We start from the raw sequence: 20,776 nt of genomic DNA on the forward strand, positions 1-20,776 counted from the left end.
TGCGTGATACTACATATAATCTTTTCTACTATTCTAAGTCAAATCCATGATCAATGCTGCGTTCTGATTGTATGAGCTACTACTAGGCTATAAAATATATCCTACTAGTAGCGAAAAGTGACCGCTTTGAAAACCAAAACATTAAATTTAACTTCAATTTAAAACTTGTTTGCATCTATATATTTGACGGACTAGTTGGATTTGACTAAAACAATTAGTCCTCTCGCCCTCATGGCCTATGAGTCATTGGCCCATTCGTGCTTGAGAACTAATTGCTAATTATCCTGCGAGCAGAGGTTGTTTTTCTTCCCCTCCGTAGAACTGAGCGGCAGGCTGTTTTCTTCCCCCGCTTACCTGAAGCCAGAATCTGGAGGACGGAGGGCAGAAAACTGCGCCTCTGTAAACAGGGTTATCTTTTCTTATGTACTTAGTAAGTCATACAATCAAAGTTACAATTGTTTATTTTTGAGCTAACTGGGACTAGCAGGAAGACTGATTATAGGTAGCCCCTTTCACACTCTTACTGCGCTGTTTGTACATCTTTTCATCTCTTATATTTTCCCGTCATTTTCGGAGGTTCATTCGAGGGAGGGCACATATTGACATACGGGATTCCTCGAAATCCTGTACCGAATTACCGGGGAGAGGTGGGAGAAAAACGAACTGCGGTGTAATCGCAGGGGGATTTCGCAGTCAAGATTTCGAGCGAATATCAGCAAGGCTCCGTAATCTACGGGATTTCTTGATATCATATGCTGACTGGGAAAGGTGGGAGAAAGATGAGTTGATGAGTGTAATGGCTCATCCCTTGATACAATTGATACGAGAGTCATCAGTGTTTTTTCTTATTCAAATGATTTAACGCCTTTCAGAGCCGCAAGTTGGCGTTAATTACGTCAAAAAAGAATAGATAAAAGTGATATTGAGACACGATGGTAAAAGTAATGGGGAATTTCACTACTTCTCGGAACAAATTCAGGAATTGCTTTGGTATTTTCTGGTCACATCACTTCAGATCAAAGTGTTGTTAAGGCAATTCAATCAAGCTCATAATTACTGAGTGACGTTTCTTCATCAACGTCTCTCTCACTCTGAACGGATTTTAAAAAAGTGGTTTTACTTAACCCACGTGAAATAGGTCCGAAGTCCATACGCCGATAAAAGAAATAAAAACCTTGCTTGCTGTGCTGTGTGCAGTTATAAAGCACTCGCGGATTAGCAGAACACTCGAAAAGTGTCAAGAACCACGCGTTTCACTACGTGTCATGCTTCTCTCAATACTTCTCTCGTGTTCTGACAACCCTCGCGTGCTCTATGACTGCACACAGCACGCGTGTGCGTAGTGTCATGGATCCGTGTCTATTTCTTCACTAAAATACCCATTACTCTAGCGCTTCTTGATTTTCCTTCAAAATATTTCTGGTTCTCCTGGTGATTTTGAAAGTTTAAAAACTCATTTTATCGGAACTGGATGTGGCCTTTCTTTTCAATAAGGATACCTGGCTTATAATATCAAGATTTCAAACTTTCTTTACTCCTGGTAGAACACAAAGCATTTCAAACAGCAGGTTGGCGCCATGTAGTGCTGTGATACCGTGAGGATCGTAGGGTGGGGAGACCTACGAAACAAATCACAAAGACAGGACACGTTTAACTATTTGAAGGGAATGAGGTTTGGAGACGAAGGCAAAGGGGAGGTTTGAGCGACTGCAAGGACTAGAGGGTATCATTGGTTTATACAAAAAAAAAAAAAAAATCTTAACATTTTATTGATACCGGGGTAACCTGAAACAATCAGAATCGAAATGGAATTTGGTTTGTTAGGCTTTGAAGAGGGAGGAAATAGACGAACCCCTAGGAAAATCCTCGAATAATGGTAACAAACTCTACTTGCATGTGATGTCGAGTCCACAAAGGTGAGAGGCGATTCCCTTGAAACTATGCAGGTTCAATACTTAGGCATTTTAAGTTAACAGAGGAGACACTGGAAGACACTTGATTGAACTCAAGCAAACCTTTGGACCCGAGGGAAGACTTGTGAGGGAGTCGCGCAGGCCCTAAACCGAACTCTGTGCAGAACTCTTAGCACCTCGTCTAACTACCTCATGATCATGATCATCTACTGCGTATAAAAAAGCTTACGAACGAAAGAATATAAGATATATAATATGTACCTCGACAAGATCACCTCCAACAACCTGTAATCCCTGGCAGCCACGAATAATTTCCAGTCCTTGGATGCTCGTTAAGCCGCCAATCTCAGGAGTTCCTAGCAAAAAAAAAAAAAAGAAAAAAAAAAAGACTTGAGAGTCGAAAATATATTCGAATTTGAAAAGTATGAGATTATGAGAGATTGGGACATCCTTTACACTTACTATAACGGTCCTAGAGTTGTTCTAGAGATATTTAAGAGCAAAATAATCAAAAAGAGAAATCTTGGGGTTTTTTAAAAAAATTGCGGCAGTCGGAGGGGCATTTTCAAAATTGAACACATTTGTCCAGAGATGAGGAACCATTATTTACTGCTGTGAATAGACACATTAGAGTCATCCCGGCGAGTTACGAAGTCTCAACCACGGCCCTGTTGTGCGAAGGGTGGATAGCGTTATCCGACGGATAAATCCTTATCTTATAATCCTTTTGGATAACAGCATCGACTTATAAGGATCAAAAGATAGGGATAAGGATTTGTCCGTCGAATAGCGCTATCGACCCTTTGTACAACCGGGCTCAGGTGTACGATTTTCCCGCCAAAACACGCGCGCGCACGTTTCATCTTTAGAGTTTTCCGCCACATCCACAGGATTCCCGCACGGCATGAATGAATTAAATTTTGACGCCAAGCTAAAGATGCGATGTGAAAAATAGTAACTCGTAGTCATATTCAAAGAAAAACTATGTAATAAATAAGAAATCATAATTATAATATAGGGAGGTTCAAGGTTTTTTAGTCAAAACCTTGTCCCCTCGCTACGATCCTGTGTCATTCTTTTCAATATCCTTTTGACAAAGTGAGTGAGTTAATAACGACACCAACTGACCTGTTCCCGGTGCAAAGGCAGGGTCAAGACCATCGATATCAAAAGAGATATACACGGGACCATCTCCCATCTGATCGCGCACTTCGGCCATCAGTGGTTCAAGTGACTTGTGCCAGCATTCGTTCGCCGGGACGATTCTGAATCCCTAGAAAATATAAAGCATTGAATAGACCTTCTAGTTTAGCTTCGTTGTATTTAAAGCGGGTATTTAAAGCTAATCAAAGCTACACAGAACAGAGAGAAGTCGAAACAGACGTGGAGTTCCTGAGGATCGAACTTTGGACCTCTAGCTCTGAAGGCCGCGCACTAACCAACTGAGCTACGCCTACTCCTGACCATGTGATGTTACTCTTGGTAGTTGATTCTTTCATGTGTAAATATTTTAACATGTTCGTTATAAAAGAACAATTTTCAAGGTAATGTCATGTGATCTGAATTGGTTCAACGTTTCTTTGTGCCATTTCTTAGCTAGAGGCTCTAGTTAAGGAATGGCACGTGATCTGAAATAGGGAAGCAGTACACCCAAGATTAAGAGGTCGATCCTCTCGTATTGTTAGTACCATTTTATGTGTTATTACTTGTTAGATCATCAAAACCTGCAAGGATTTCCGGTTTGTAATTGGATTTGTGCTCGTGGTTTGCCATCAGTTTTTTTGTGTGTCTGTCTTCTTATTTGCGATAAATTGCGTCACTCAGATTGTCAAAGTAGTAAGGATCCACGAGGCGTAGCTGACACCATAAACTATTCAGACACCAGCTTATTTATCAGTCCTTTTATTGACGATATAAAAATAGGCAATCAGCGCACGAAAAATGTGTATGTTATTGTAAAAAATGTCAATTGACATCGTTGTTAATGAACCCCGCATTTTTCTCATTCTTTTTGCACTATAAATGTATTCATGTTCCTGCAACCTCCATATAGAGCTGTAAACATGCTTGAGTATCTAAACCAACCAATCACAAAAGCAGTATATCTAAGCCAACCAATCAGAAAGCAGATGTACCTTGTCTATGGGATATTTATACAAATCACCATCGTACCATGGACCTCGTATTCCTATCTGGACAACACGTTTGCAGTCTAATAGACCTTCCTCAACTGCGCGATAAAATGGGCTGCCATGGAAGATTTCTTCGCCATACGCACTAGGACTGGTGTCAGAATGAGCATCCACATGTACAAGGCCAATTGGACCATACTTCTCCTAATAAGTCCAAGAATGTTATAGAAAACTATTAGAGATAATCAATAGCATTGTGACAAAAGATTAAAAAAGGTAAACAGTGAAAGAGTGCTCTCCACCACCCTCCCCTCCCCTCTCAAATTAGGTAGACTTTGATTGATTGATTGATTGATTTGCACAAGAATTAATAAGTTTACATTATGATTTACGAAAAATCACTCTTAAAAATTACAGGTCAAAGCCTACTTTTGCATTCCTTCACATTACTGTAAGTGCTGTGGTGGTTGGTTTAGCCCTGGACTTGCCATCATGTAAGTAGAGTAACTTTCTCCTGTGCTGCAAGAGTTTTTCTCTGGGTTCTCTGGTTTTCCCTTCTCAGCAAAAATCAACTTCTAATATAGTGTTTTCCACAGAAGAAGTTACAATTGTGCATCAAATTCAATGGGATCGAAATGCAAACAAGCAAAGCCAAGTGCATATAGTTCTTAATTTGTGGAAAAACTATGGTTTTACAACTGATATTTATCTTTTTTTCCTTGTAATCCAAGCCTTTGTTTACAAAGTTTGTCCACAAATCGATCCCACGATTCTTTGCGATTTGATCATGGAAGGAGGACCACAGGTTTCTTTGCAACATGCTATTAGGTGTTACCCTTGAAAAAATGAGGATGGATGGTTTATCGAAAGGAGGGCTTTAGCCACCCCACAGGGACAGATCCTGCATAAATATTAGGGGGGCTTGACCGAATTTTGCTTGACTTGTAAGTAATGGCTCATTTTACTGTAAATCCATTATTTTGATCAAATAAAATTATATATGGCTGAAGGTGGGGGGCTACAGCCCCCCCTTTGCCTTGCCCTGGATCTGCCCCTGTCCCCCTTTCTCATAATATCTACTCAAATTATGTATGCCAACTTGTTACCTTCATTGCTTGTAGGATAGGATAACTAATGGTATGATCACCACCCAAGATTAACGGTTTACATCCATTGGATATTATTTCAGCAACTTTATCTTTTATCAGTTTCACAGTTGATTTGATGCTGTAGGTGTTAACTGAGATATCACCAATATCTGCAACCATTAAAGATTCAAATGGGGCTGCTCCAGTCGCTGGATTATATGGACGAAGGAGTGAAGACTCAATTCTTATTTGACGTGGTCCAAACCTAACAACCAAAGGACAAATCAAGTTATGTACAAATTATGGTAAAACATGTAGTGGCTTTGCACCATCAGGTGATGGCAGCCATGACAGGAGGCAAGAACAATTAAATCTGGTCTCATCTAATTTGAAAGAATGAAACTAAAAAAGCCTTTTGGAGAATAAAAATTAAGACTACTTTAGAACAACTCAGATTGGGGATAATTTGGTCGGGAGTAGAAAACGAAAAACACTTTCTAGTTTGGTGTCCACTATATGACTCTCATAGAAATGATTTAAGAGAGTTCATAGAAAAAAACACCAGCATTAATTTCAACAATATGAGCGCTGACAGTCGTTTTTTGTTCTTAATCAATTCAAAATCAGTGGCTCTACAAAAAGTTATATCAGCATACATTCATCAATGTATGCTGATACGTGAAAACGAAATAAGAAAAATACCTAATACATAGTTTATATATATACCTGAGGGGGAGGGGGGTTGATAAGAGTAAGTGGAAATCCATTTATCGAAAGGAATGCCAATGTCAATAAAAGTGTAGTAAATAATGAAGGGAGTATCAACAGTTTGGGCATGGATTGCAGTGTCTATGACTATATTATGTATTATGCTTATCGTTTTTTCACAGGTTAAGTAAAACCATTCTAGAGTGATTTTACTTCATGACCCGAGAAACGAAGTTGTATAATAGACCCTTTGCATGTGATGCCAAAGGAGATCAATTTGAAGAACAAAACAATATAATTTTAATCTCCTGAGAATATTGGAACCAAGGGGATTAGTGAGCCAAAGTAAAACAGAATTGAATTAGTGTGTATCAAATTGAGCTAATCCTTGCAGTAACTTATATCAAGCAACTTATGCAGCTGCAAATTTAAAGACTCAAAAAAAATTCTGAGTAAGTAAATATTCCAAATAAAAGTCCTTAACTAGCCTTTAACTAAAGCAAACACATTAATATAGATAAGTTATAGTGCTTGGGAACGAGGTTATTCTGGGCGGAAGCCCTTGGAATAAAATTCGGAAAAAATTAATTTCCGACCTTGCTGGGAATCGAACCCACGACCTTCGGAATTGTACTACCGATGCTCTACCAGCTGAGCTAGAGGTCAGACTGAGAGCAGGTCGGGGTGAAATAGATGGTAGGTAGCGGTAAATATGATGCAAATATGAGAATATGTGGACCGCATGGCACTAATGAAATACATGAAGATATAGAAATATAGATAAGTTATAGTGCTTGGGAACGAGGTTATTCTGGGCGGAAGCCCTTGGAATTAAATTTATTCCAAGGGCTTCCGCCCGGAATAACCTCGTTCCCAAGCACTATAACTTATCTATATTTCTGTATCTTCATATAAACACATTAATAAATTAGTATTATATTGGCATTTGAGTACAAACACTAAAAGTGTGCAACATTTTCCACTATTTAGTAGTAAATAGTGCTAATTAAACAATAGAAAACGATAGTATTAGCATAATTTAGCAGTATTTAGTGGTATTTATGTTGTACACTTATAGTGTTTGTACTCTAGCTATTCATACGGTAGTATTCTATACCCGACACTAAAACATGTTCTCATTGGTTGCCGAAACATTAGAAGTCAGTCAACTGGAACGCACATGTTTCAACTCGGTGTTTACCACTTGGAAGTTCATTACGAACGTGTTTTATCGTGGAAAGAGAAAACACTCCACAGTGTCCAAACGTATTCAAATCTGCCTGTAATTCTTTCAGAAACGTTGATCCCTTGTTTAACACCATCGTTTCCAGTAAAATTGAATCGTCGTCAAATGTTAATTTTTTCAAAGTTCTGATGTGATCTTTTGAAGCATGCTCAACGGTTCCTTGCTGTTGATATCGTTTAACACTTCTTGAAACTGTTGAAGGATCTATCCTTAACCTTCGTCCAATATCTCTAATTGATGCATTCCCTGCAAGTTCAACTATTTGGTTCCTTAAATCCTGAGAGAGACTTTCCCCTTTTTTATAGCAGCGTCCAAATTGGTTGACAGAGAACATTGTTTACAGCGCGAATTCCAAGTGCCGTTGATCGAAGCGCGCCAAAACATGCGCGTTACAGCTAGTTACTGACTTCTAATGTGAGAACATGTGTCGGGTGTTGACGTTTAGGTGAAAACGACGGTAAGTAGGTTATCTACTCAAATTCAAATTTCGAGTAGTCGTCTAGTAGTCGTACCACGATAGCATAAAATAAACTATAATAAATATTTATGTGCACATGCTGATGATACATCGTTTTATCATCGTGACTAAAAAGTGAGACCACCCAAGCGAATTCGCTTCATGGTCTAGTAGTTAGGTTAGGGTTTGGGTTAGGGTTGGTGCCCAGTTCAATTCTTGGTGTTTTCACTTAATTTTTTTCTAAGTGAAGAGAACCAAAAAATTTCTAAGTCCCACTAGTGTGTTCGGAAACCTATGAACTACTTCGTTAACCCGTACACGATAAAAGTACCATTAAGTAAACGAAGTCACAGATCTCTCACCTTGTACCAACTTTATTCGATGCCCCAGTATCAAAAGGAATCCCTACGAAACAGGCATCTAGTCCCTCACACGTTTTTTCGTGCGGCAGTCTCATCATGGTAGCTATTCCACCAGCCCGTGGCATCTCGTCTGGAGTAAGTGGAAAGTTGAATTTCTTTGTCACTGGAGAACTCACTGAAATCCTTCGACAAAGATGCTTTGAAAATACAAATGATCTACTAATTGAGATAATCTTGTTCATATTCTTTGCCAACGCTAAGGAAGCCATGTTTTTTCTTTGTTTTTTAAATGGTCGTCTCGTCTAGTGTTGCGTGACGCGACGGACGTCAAAATCACATTTAATCCTAAGACAATCTCGTACACAGAGCATGCGTTTCTTCTGGCCTGCGGCGAAGAACGAGGGCTCTGGCATAATCCATTTTTTTGAGACCAGGATTTCTTGGACTTCCGGTATAACAGCGCATGCGTTCAAATACTTGCCAAAAATTAAAAATATTTTTTCCCCCAATTTTTAATTCGTGCTATAATTTTTAATTTGATTTTGAGTTCGATTTAATTTTTACTTCGCTTATTTTGATCGTTTATATCTCACTTTTCGAAAATTGCGCATGCGCCAAAATATGGATTATACCAGAGCCCTAGTTCTTCGCCGCAGGCTAGAAGAAACGAAGGCTCTGGGTACGAGATTGATCCTAAGACTCCTCTGCGCAGCCGCTTTGAGGCGCTTCCGGTTGTAGTACACTTCACTGGTTACTAGGCCCAGTCCAGTTTCTCGTGTTTATTTCGCTGCACAAAAAAGATTGGCTGGAACTGAAGATAACGGAAATAAATCAATCAATTATTCTTAATCAAATTTTAATTCATAAGATATGCAACATATAAAAAAATTAGAGACCTAGGACTGTCCATAACTAAAATGGAAACTAAAATGGATTGTTTTTTCTGCGGTCTCATAGTTAAGGTAGTTCCGGACCCTTGTTACTGCGCATCCATTTCGCGCATCTCGTTTTTTACCTTTTATTTGCGCTGTTTTGAAAATTGATTTAAATAATGTCAGAAGTTGAATCCTTTTCTATAACTTAACAAAGTATTTCGCTAATTCATGGAACTTTTAAAGAAAAAATGAAATGTTTTCAAAACATGCTTAGATTTTCATTGCCTGACTTGATCACTCTTTTGTTTCAAAACAACAAATTCATAGCTTTATAAAAATGAAGTAACAAAAAAAGAATTTGACATGTTATTCTCAAAATCAATTCGAAATACGTCTTAGATTCTCTGGAGATTACAAAGACGATTTGACATGTTTCAGACGGAGGTTAATGTACTAGAACGCAGTCCCGCGCGGACAGGATTCGTGTTTTTTGACCAAAAACTTGGATATAGTCGCTCATAGCTCGTCTATTAGTACGGTGACCCCCATTTTTTTTCTTTTCATTCGGAGCTAGATATCATATTCTTTGGATTTAGTGCGGAAAGAAAAAAATTAATAGTTAAAATTGTTATGAATTTTCAACATTTTTACAACTACACACGCATATGACTGCGCCGAATTACGAGCAATTTCGCTTCTAGAATTAACTTTTCACACTACTTGCAAAAGATTGGATGGATTTTTTATCTAGATATGTTTTCTAGACTCAACACCTATAGTTTAAAACAGTTTTCTGTTTTTCTTTGTTAAATCGATTCGAGTAATTCGAATTTATTAGAGGAGGCAGATTTTCGGCAAAAACGCGCGGAAAACTGAAAAATCCCTCCTTTTTGAAGCCTTATATCTCGATAACCAATACGGTGACCCCCTTCTCTTTTTTCATTATTTGAATACCCTAACAATGAACTTCAAATAACAGAATTTTTTTAAAAATTCATAGAAGAATTTTGAAGTTCCGGTACTACCTAAAGCATGCGTAAAAAGTCATTGGCTACCGTTAAATAATCAGTCACTTTGCTTCAAACCTGGAAAGGTGGTGTGATTATCAAAGATTTTAGCACTCAGTAACTTGCGTCGTTCAGCCCCAATGGACGCCTGCAAATGATGCTACGTTCTGCGGTTTTGCGAATATAAGATGGGGAAGGACCGCATTTCGCCTCTTCCCATCTCTTCTTAATTCGCAACACCGGAGACCTTTGAGCAGGCTAAGCACTCAGTGTCTTGCTGTCCTGTGCCTGCTCTGCATACACATTTTTTTATTTCCCACCTCTTGCTTCACCAATATCAAACAGAAGAGATAACTAGCTAAAAACTAGTGTTAGCTGCGTCGGTGTTTTCTAATGAAACAGTAATGATAAAAGGGTAAATTATACACCGTGAAAAGATGAAAAAACTTACTGACGTTTCGGACGCTAGTCGGAGTACTCCGACGAAGGACTAGCGTCCGAAACGTCAGTAAGTTTTTTCATCTTTTCACAGTGTATAATTTACCCTTTTATCATTACAATATCAAACAGTGAGTCCACCCCGTGAACAAAATACCAATATGTGAACGTTAGGATTGAATTATGTGTTACGAGGAAAAGTGTTAAAGCTAGGAAAAATCGATTCGAACATTCAAATTCCAATTGAAACTAATGCTAAATTCGAATTTGAAAATAAATTTCCAATGAAGTTCTTAAAGTATTTAAGAATACTCTAACGCAAACGGTTTATTCGTCAAAATGTAAAAACTTAAAATAAACTAAAACCCAGCAGCCCATGTGCCTTTTCTGGGGTCTCCTTTCCCATATAGCAATCCACTCTTGTCCTTAGCAACAGCCTGAACAACAGCGAAACCACTTATTTTCCTGACCGTGTGACCAAGCCTCTTTAGTCCATCGATGATGGCCTGGGGCATAGGGTATTGCTTGTCTATTCGGATGTACATGGGCATTAACTGATGGTGAAGTCTTGGATCTTCCACTGATTGGGTCAGGGTACGGTTAAACCATAGAAAATTCATTATAGCCTGTGTTGGGAATGCGACATATATAGTGTTAAGGAGTGGTATTTTTTAAGGATCAACCATGGGTTGGTAAGCACAAGTGGGGTAGCGGTAAGTTTGCTCGCCTCTGGCCTCTCGCCAATACGACCCGGGTTTCGATCCCCTCAAGGCTCGGTGTCGTATGTGAGTAGAGTTGTTTGTTGGTTCTCTCCTGTGCTTCGAGGGTTTTTCTGTGGGTTTTTTCGGTTTTCCTCCCTCTACAAAAATCAACTTCCAATTCGATCTATAATCGGTTGTCTTGGAATAGACCCTATTCGTGGTGTGACAATGTTTTCCCAATTGAACGTGACAAACCTCTAGGGGAATGAACAGCCATTGTTTTGAAACTCGTCGGGATATCATCGTTATTCCTTTCGTATCCTTTGGGATACTCATGAATTTTTCGAAGAGTAAAAGCAAAAGAAAGTGAATCCTCTGGAGGTTTGTCACGCTGAATTGGGAAAACATTGTCACACCACGAATAAGATCTATTGGGTCCTGTAAGGCTTTCCGTTGAATAAATATAAATAAATTGGTACCATATCTGCGCCCCTGAAAATATCATTCAAACAACGACAAATACATATTTACAGTGGAATCGTCTTCGCCACGAAGTCAATTTTGGCGGACGTCAAACAAGCTAACATTTTATCTTGAAAGTTTTGTGTTATCAGACGACATTGCCATGGAAACACTATGATTGACAGAAAATTGTATAAACCCGCACTTGTTCTTGAGAAGCATCAATGTCTATTTATACCACAGGGAGCCCAGCTGTACATAAACCAAATAAAACAATAAAGTATTCTGGGTTTCGTGTGTTAAGATTTGAAACCAGACGTTAATAATACGTCAAATTTCCGGTAATTGTACTACCGGTTTACCTTATATAGATGATAAAGACAAGAGTAAATTAAAAACGTCTGCGCATGCTCTGAATCCGTATAAGTAAATTTGACTTTCAAACATGCCTGATAAATTGGACTTCACAAAATGCCAAAACTTAGTGTCCATGGCTAAAACTTAACTCATATTGTGTTTGTTAATACAGTATCTTGGTCTGACAAAAGTATACTCTCGAACTTTTTTGTATACTTGGAGAAAACAAACATTTATTTTCTCACTCAGACTCTTCAAAATTCTTAGAAAACGTGCTGAAGTGCACGCATGCGCAAACGTTTTTCTCTAGTGTCGATGATAAAATCTTACCAGTGAGGTAGCAGTGGTGATTTTAGTTCCGCCGGCAGCTCCTGCAACCACTCGCACGTCGCCATTGTTGTCAACAATAATCGCAGGCGCAGACGATGACATTGGTCGTTTGCCTGGGACGATAAAATTCGCTGGAGATGGTTCAACACCGAACGCATTCTTTACTCCAGGAGTAGAGAAGTCATCCATTTCGTTATTAAAAATGATTCCAGTTCGAATTCCACGGTATCTACAGCCGAAGCTGAAACACAAAACATATCTTATGCGTGGTTTTGTGGCTTTGGGCTGGTTCATGGGTCCAACTACCCTTAGTTACCGTTGCTATGTCCAGTCAGCTCAACAAATTAGCTAGAGTATCTCAGAATACAAAACTATGATCGCAGAAAATTGGTTATAAATTATTTCAATCTTTTACTGTCTTTTGAAACAAAATTGCCTCGTAATCCTCGTAGTACTCTTTAAAACAGATACTGTGTAGTTGTTTGTGGGACAAGATTTTAATTCCACCTTAGATTCCCTAACATGACTAAAGATATTACATCTACTCTTGAGGGTGAAAGATTTGACAATTGTTTATCGGGGAATATTTACAGAGACGCGAGTCTTCGAGCCTGAGATGAATTATAGATGTTTAAGTATTTTTAACACAAGTGAATTCAATAAATAACGGAGAGTGAGATTGTTTTTTCCCCCAAATTGTATTTATCTCTGCAAGCGTCAAACATCTACAAACGAGCGTGCGCCTGCGCGTTATATTCGCCTATTTATTTACCTATAGGTGAATTTAACAGCATAAGACGGAAGGTCGTAATCAGTGAGTGCGCCGGATTTATTATTTAATTCACTTGTGTAAAAATACCAAAGACCAATTATTCCTTATACTTACTAAAGATTAATCGTTGTTGTGGCAGAAACAGCGTCCCCTTCAGGTGATATCAACGACAAGTGTGATGTGCCACCGTCACCTTTGGAATAAAAGTCCCCGTAGTATCTGTAGTCCGTGAATGTTTGATTGTCGTAAATCTTGTGGCGTAAAGCTTCTCCAAAGCTTGGGTCACTCGTGTTTCTCAATGTCTTTAAAAAAAGAAATGTTTGAATATAGATGAACAGGGACGTCCAGCGAGGGGGCGTAACACTCCCATCACGTTTTGACAAATATTTTTTCATATTTACTTTTGAGATTTAAAATAATGAACAGCTATGATCTAGTTAACGTTTAGAGTCAGCTTTTAACAGGTTATTGCAAATGGTGAAAGAACTCTGCATTTTTAAAACAACATTCAGTAGTTCAGATGACGATTGTTCACCTATTTTCATTTTCATAAGTGGACTTGAATGCGAGACTAACATGGAAATACAAAAGAAATGCCGCAAATTTCATAAAGAAAAAGTGTGATTTCTTTTGTATTTTCATGTTACCCTCACATTCGATCCTGGAGTATTTTTGAGAAGTGTTCTTTGTGAGAGAAACATGTACTTTAATAGGCAGTTTGCATGATGGCTTGGCGAGTTTTTTTCTTATTCAAATTTGTATTTCCTCATGAGAATAGTAAGACAATTGGTACCAATTAACTGAACAAAAAAAAAGTGTGCAAGGGATTGTGGTAGTGGTAGTAAATAAAGCTATAATGCAAGTAGCCTATTTTTAGCCAAAAGCAGAGCACTTGCAGTGCCTTTATTTGGTACTTACATCTGTCAAGTTCACGAAGTCTTGGTCTCCGAGTAAAGCCCGATAAGCATAAGCAAACTTAAAGGCTTCTACAATTCTGTGATAAGTTAGGATGGAACTGTTGACGTCCTTTCTGGCAGATGACGTCATATTATATCCTAATATGGTAAAATGATATTGATCGCGTTAGTTTATACAGTGAACAACATTTTGATCTGCCCTGCCCTGCCCTGCCCTGCCCTGCTCTGCTCTGCTCTGCTCTGCTTTGCTCTGCTCTGCTATTTATAGTGTACCTTTGAGTACGTTGAACACCAAGGACATGACAGCACCACTTCCAGGGGGAGGTATAGAGTGCAACTGATAATCCCCCAACGTTCCATGCAATGTCTTTCTGATCTTTACTCGATAGTTGTTCATGTCCTGTAGTGTTATGATTCCCCCTCCTGACTGCACGTCATGCACGATATCTTCTGCTAGTTTGCCCGAGTAAAAGCCTTCAGGGTCATCTCTTATGGATTCTAAGGTCTTGGCCAGTTTGGGTTGCTTTATTACTTCGCCAAGTTTTTTAAGTTCTCCGTTTTTGTTGACCAGCAGACCACTGCGATCGGGAATTAAAGGAAATGACTGAACGTATAATTGAACGTATGAATGAATGAATGAAAAGACGGACGGACGGACGGACGGACGGACGGACGGACGGACGGACGGACGGACGGACGGACGGACGGATGGATGGATGGATGGATGGATGGATGGATGGATAGATGGATGCATGCATGGATGCATGGATGAATGGATGAATGGATGCATGGATGCATGGATGCATGGATGCATGGATGCATGGATGCATGGATGCATGGATGCATGGATGCATGGATGCATGGATGCATGGATGCATGGATGCATGGATGCATGGATGCATGGATGCATGGATGCATGGATGCATGGATGCATGGATGCATGGATGCATGGATGCATGGATGCATGGATGCATGGATGCATGGATGCATGGATGCATGGATGCATGGATGCATGGATGTTTGGTAAGAAGTCTGTACATGAGTGGATAACATAAATGCTAAAACCTCGTCCATGATCATGATAATGATTATTACCTTAATCCAGGATCTTTTGTAATGTATTTCTTGACCGATGACCTGGTCATAGCATAATATGCATTGTCAGCTATTTGTATACCATTCGTTGCCAGATCGATGGATGGTTGGACGAGTTCTTTCCATGGCAGCCGGCCATATTTTTTCCAGGCAGCATAGAATCCTTTCACTTCGCCAGGAACTCCCGACGCAGATGGTCCTGAGGCAAGTAAGAAATGAAGCATCTTTTCATCAATAATTGGAAAACATTCTCTCCACAGAAAGGAAGGATTCTGTGCATATTTAGCGGCCATTGTCATCCCAAGTAGGAGGTGTGTGTGTGCACTTCCTACAACCCTACCCTAAACCAACCCCCACGACAAGTTGGCTTACTGTAGTTGTTTGAGTATCAGCTTGTTGTCCTGCATCTAATGGATGCGATTCCTTTCTACCTTGATTATGCTTTGAATATGTAAAGAGCTGGCTTACCTATTCGTGAATCAAGAGAGCTGTTAATATACATATTGATGCTGGCGTTTCCCGGCGCCTCTTCACGAAAGTCAAACACTTCGCTAGATTTGTTTTTACGATTGTACACTACCATAAATCCACCACCTCCAATCCCTGAAGAATGGATGTTCATGACACCAGTACAGAACAACGCGGCTACCGCCGAGTCTACCGCAGATCCATTCTTCTTCATGATATCTCGTCCGATCTCGGAACATTTGCCTACGTCTGCAGCTATTGCGGCTTGGCTGTAGGGTCCATCCGCGCCGGGTGGTGCGGTAGGAGGAGGCAATGGGCCAGCAGGGGATCCTGATGAGGCATCTTTCTTGGGTTCAAGTACAACGACTACCGTCACCACCACTGCAATGATAACTATGATGATGATCACTGCAATACCGATTAGTAGCCCTCTCTTTTTCCTGCTCCTGTATAAGGAAGCGGCATAACTTATCAGTTAAGAGAGAATTCTTTTCGTATTCAAGCAGTGAGCGCCAAAAACTTTTTTCTTGAAGAAAGGCTGTTGTGCAAGGCTAAAATCTTGTTATTCAGAAAGTTTAACTTGTTTGGAAGTGGAGATGACCGATGAAAGTGGAATCAAAGTGTTAACAAAAAAATTTCAAAGCAAAAATTTGATTCGAAAATGAGGTTTAGGCCTTCATTTACTTATTTCCCATATATTTTCTAGAAAAAGGACTGACAAAGCAACATTCTAACACAAATGCAACAAAACATCTTTGTACGATTGAAAATACCGCTTCAAACAGGCATTTTATGATAGTACATCAATTTCTAACTACTTAAAAAAGGTTTTGAGTGTTGACCCAAGACGAAAATTGGAATCAAAAAACTCATATGAAAGTCTAGTTTTTGGCGCTTTTTGCCATTATTGCTCATTATTGCCAAAAACATTTCCTCTTAATATGTAAAAATATCATATTCCTGCTTAGCCGGTAGTATAGGAGATTCATATAACTGAAACTAATGAGTATATGGCTAGTTGTGACTTGTCAAGCGTTATTTGTCTGACTGAATCTCTTCTTTCTGCTTATCTTTCAAGCATGGCATCGATTTGCATACATGCATCCAGAGTTCTGCGCTGCTGTTTTTAGAAGCGCATGCTCAAGGAGTCATAAAAATTGGTCATGGGTTGTAAAAATGGATAATATTTTGGTATGTTTGAGTTGGGATTAGTTTAACGCTATTTGCTCTTGTATATTTGAAAAATGAGCTTGATAAGAATAAAGCAATTATTACCACCCGTGATCTCACTTTTCGACTCCATGCACTTGGAGGAGTAGTAGCGCGGAACTCTTGTGCATATATTTCAAGAAATAAACCATTATTTTGTCTACGGCAAAGGTCGCGAAAATGGATTGTTAATCGGTCTGTGTTGTGTCGGTTGCACCACAATAATATCACTCTAAGCTGATAAACCTATGTTAAACTGATGAGCGCATTTAAACTCTTTATGAGAACATTAATCCCAGTCTGCCCAGTTATAGAATTCACGAATCTATTACGGTTATTATCATAACGGTGGGCGCGATACAAGAGACCAATATTTACGTTCCTTCATAAGAATGACGAGAACTTGATTAGACTTGTAACGTGTTGTAATGAGTACCAACTCAAAATAAACAAACATAATATGGATATATTCGTACCAGGTTTAAACTGTCTTAATCAACATACCTTCCAAATGTAAGTCCATCACTATGGTTTTTCTCTCCTTTATCGGTCTTAAGAACTTCCATATCAGCCGCGTTTAAACGAGTCTATAAACAAAGACAAATGAGCACTCAGTACACCGCAACTCAGTAACGATTCAACCCTCTAAAGCCCCTGTGATGCTACTAATCCTAAATGTCACTCCAAGATATTCGGTTACCAACGGTGCCGCAGGATTGATGAACCCCTTATGGGCCGCGGTATTTATAATCTGCTTCTCCCCTTGGGCCTGAAATTCAGGTTACGGTACTTAGAGAAAAGACTGGGTGGATGCACGCTGGCTGCTTGTCTATAACCAGTTTTACCAAGAAGAACTGAGCTTTGAGTAAGGATTTTTTTATTATTTGTACGTGGTCTTCAAAGAGATATGCATCTACGGGTGACGGAAAAACGAAGACCCGGGAAAACGAAGACGGAAGAACAGAAGACCGAAGACCCCGGAAAAACGAAGACCCCGGAAAAACGCAGACCCCGGAAAAACGAAGAAATAGTTGTTCGGAATGCTTTGCACAAGTGCATAGACTTGCGATAGTTTGAAACTATGACCAGACTTTTTTCAGTGGAAGTAGCGGGTAAAGAAAACTCATTGAAATTTAATTACTTTTGGCTGTCCGTGTGACTATCCACTAATTTAGTTAGGATTTTGTCTTCAAACTTGTCCAAACAAGAAAAAGGATTTAACATGAACTTATTTTTCAACATAGAATCTTTGAATTTCATGGACCACGAAATTCATCTGTCACCGCGGTGCATCAGGGTAAGTGGCAATGGGTCTTTCAATGCATCGTTCAAACTGATAAAGATCAACTTATGAATTAATGCCTTATGAGGTTTTTTTTCCATAATATAAATCATGTATTTTAAAAAGTTTTTTCTGGTTCTGGTTAAAGTATGAATACCGTCGGTCAATATCATATGTAAGGTTTAAACATAGTTAGGGACTGGTCATGAAGTATAGGGGGGGTGGGGGTTGGGAGCAAAATCAGAATAGAATCCGTGTTTTTGTTCTTGGCCCATTATAAAATGATGTTGAAAATCGTGATGACCAAAACCCAGTTTAGAAGCAAAATTGCAGGCCCACCCTTTTTAGTTGTCAAATTTTATCAACAGCCCACCCTTTTGAAGGAGTTCAAAATTATGTGACCCACCCCCTGATTTTGCATCCCACCCCCACCCCCCGGGTGCCGGGGGCTATGCTTCGACAAGTTTCTACCTGCAATTCAGTGTCCCGAGAACTATGAATTAAAGTGGAGACCATGGTTAATATTAACTATGTGGAGACAGAACTGTGACAGATGTCAATATATTGACTCATAGTTAATAGTAGATACGATAATAACTATGATTGAGTAGCCTTTCTCGTCTGTTTCTTCGGCGGGCTTCCGGCTTCGGAGACTGAGAGTGAGGGCGCCCAAGAAAGGGAAACAAAAGAAATACTTTGCGAAGGAGGCTATATTTTGACATGACGAATAACAAAGACTGGAAAGGTTTGGAATTTGACTGATTCATTGACTATTAAATACATTAGACCTACAAAACACATAAAGAATTTTTTGGGAAAAAATTAAAAACGAGAAAGAAAACATTATGAATGTATTACTAACTAGAGTGCATATATAACTCAAGCAAAATTGTACGAATTAGTGCAAAGTTTTGTAGGTTTACGGTCTACTGAGGTCTACTAAACTTACTAATTTGTGCCAGTTTCTGGAATTTCTTACGTTTTTCGCGGATACATTGAATGCATTCCAATGTTATCTTAATCAACGATGGGGAATGTTGTAATTTTTGCTGCGGAAACCGGAAATTGAATTATTTAGCGGTACGTAGTGCTCTCATCTCTGGGGTCTCGTGTCAGCATCACAGGTGAGTAGAGCTTGTTAGATCTCTCGCTCAAATTTGTGAACTACTGAATTTACTGTATTTCATCACCTTTCCACGCCTTGATAAAGTCCTCGATCTCTCCGCTGAAGTTGCGATCCTGTTATCCATGTCAATCTTCAATAAGCCTTTTCATAGTTTAAGAATTGATTCCACTGCGCATGCGATTTTATCCCGAATTTCTCACCTTCGTTTGTCTAAACCCTCTTTTGTTCTTAATTAAACAAAAGAAGGTGAGAAATTCGGGATAAAATCGCATGCGCAGTGGAATCAATTCTTAAACTATGAAAAGGCTTATACTGGTAGGGCATCTTGAATGACAACATCTAAGATTATAATGAAATAGAAAAGTTAACCTATGCAAGGCCTTGACAGATATGGTTCTCGTTATAGGCAGCGCAATTCCAGCACCTGTTCAAAATGTTTTTTTAATTGTATTATTATCATTTTCAATTTGCATATATTTCAAGAGGATTTGAAATGATGCAGTGCGTGTTACAGCGAATTAGGTGTTTTTCTGTGGACGTTCTTTCGTATTGAAATACGCGGGAATTCCGAAGTTAGAGCTTAAGTGTCAAATATTTACTTTAATACATCAAAAACCTCTTGAGAAGCTACACACACAAAAGGTAGGTCAAAGAGCAGTTCTTTATGACAGTAAAGTAAAAAAGAAAATAGAAAACTTACCTTAGGAAAAATTCAAACAAATGCCATAGTTAATGGAGCAGAATGGTTTGGAAACTCCATAGAACTATGCAAATACTTTTCTTGGTATGGATGCTGAACTAAGCTTCTTGTATTGCCATCTTTTCGTTTCCATTCCTAAAGCCCCGTTTACACTGGCGATTTTTGCGGCGATTTTTGCTGCAATTTTTGTGGTAATTTTCGGAAATATGAAATCTTTAGTCTCATCCTTTAAAAGAGACATTCGTCTAGGAAAATCTTGATATCCTGAAAAAAAACTTTACAAGTAAATTCTTTACCATTATTTATTAAGGACAATATCGAAAAAAAAAATCGCAGCAAAAATTGCTAGTGTAAATAGGGCTTAAGGCGGAAAGAAGATGCGCTGGCATTGCATTCGAGGAGTTTCACATCTTCCCATGAAAATGAAAGCCTACTTCTAGAATAAAAGTATTCCTTAAAGCCTGGTTTTTACTAGCGACGGAAGCAGAAGCGTAAGACGTCTTATGTTCCTGTGAAAATCAAAAAACGGAGACGTAAGCAGAAGCAGAACATCGACGGAAGCATAAGCAGAAGGAACGGAAGGTTTCCTTTTCCTTATGCTTCTGCTTCCGTCCTTACGTCGCTAGTGAAAACCAGATTCTTATGCTTACGTCGCCAACATGCAGAAGCACAAGGTGGTAAGCCAATCAAATTCTCGTACTCAGTCCTCTGCACTGGAAACTTCCTATTGTTCCTCTTATGCTTCCGCCACATTCATTTACACTAGAACATAACGATCTTATGCTTATGCTCATGCTTCTGCTTCCGTCGCTAGTGAAAACCAGCCTTAAATTTCCCTCCAAAGCAGGAATTTTTAATTATATTAAAGATTTATTACTCCAAAATAATTATCCCTTCCAGATGGAAGACAATAAAATTGCCAAGAACAGTTTTTTTTAAGTATGGCCCTGTCTAAAAAAGGAATCGAAATGTTTCCAAGATGGCAAAACTGTCAGGAAACATCGAGAAACTTGTTTACTCAACATCGGTTGGCCATGCGCACTTTCAAAATGACCCTTGACCTCCTCGTCCGCCATCTTGTTTTAACAAGATAGAGCGAGCGTTGCCAAGTAATGAAATTTTAGGAAAGTT

At 39.1% G+C, this 20,776-nt stretch overlaps 2 protein-coding genes across 2 annotated transcripts; both read right to left on the bottom strand.

The window, feature by feature from the left end:
• Window positions 1-443: 443 nt before the first annotated feature.
• Window positions 444-8,212, bottom strand: LOC116287885 (uncharacterized). Its single transcript, XM_031694592.2, has 6 exons — window positions 7,907-8,212; window positions 5,152-5,398; window positions 4,049-4,249; window positions 3,042-3,186; window positions 2,175-2,269; window positions 444-1,619 (listed from the first exon to the last, which is right to left on the bottom strand). Exons 1-6 carry the CDS (start codon window positions 8,173-8,175, stop codon window positions 1,521-1,523), a joined length of 1,056 nt encoding a protein of 351 aa, XP_031550452.2. The 5' UTR covers window positions 8,176-8,212; the 3' UTR covers window positions 444-1,520.
• A 2,328-nt stretch (window positions 8,213-10,540) lies between these two features.
• On the bottom strand, window positions 10,541-19,077 carry LOC116287880 (glutathione hydrolase 1 proenzyme). The gene is made up of 9 exons (XM_089025590.1): window positions 19,010-19,077; window positions 17,042-17,124; window positions 15,329-15,774; window positions 14,861-15,059; window positions 14,039-14,343; window positions 13,767-13,903; window positions 12,963-13,150; window positions 12,077-12,317; window positions 10,541-10,852 (listed from the first exon to the last, which is right to left on the bottom strand). Exons 1-9 carry the CDS (start codon window positions 19,067-19,069, stop codon window positions 10,586-10,588), a joined length of 1,926 nt encoding a protein of 641 aa, XP_088881716.1. The 5' UTR covers window positions 19,070-19,077; the 3' UTR covers window positions 10,541-10,585.
• Window positions 19,078-20,776: the final 1,699 nt, after the last annotated feature.

The sequence above is a fragment of the Actinia tenebrosa genome, unplaced genomic scaffold (genome assembly GCF_029948245.1).
Source record: "Actinia tenebrosa isolate PJP-AT-01 unplaced genomic scaffold, QUT_ActTen_1.0 PGA_scaffold0__85_contigs__length_37466705, whole genome shotgun sequence".
Taxonomy (NCBI): Eukaryota; Metazoa; Cnidaria; class Anthozoa; order Actiniaria; family Actiniidae; genus Actinia; species Actinia tenebrosa.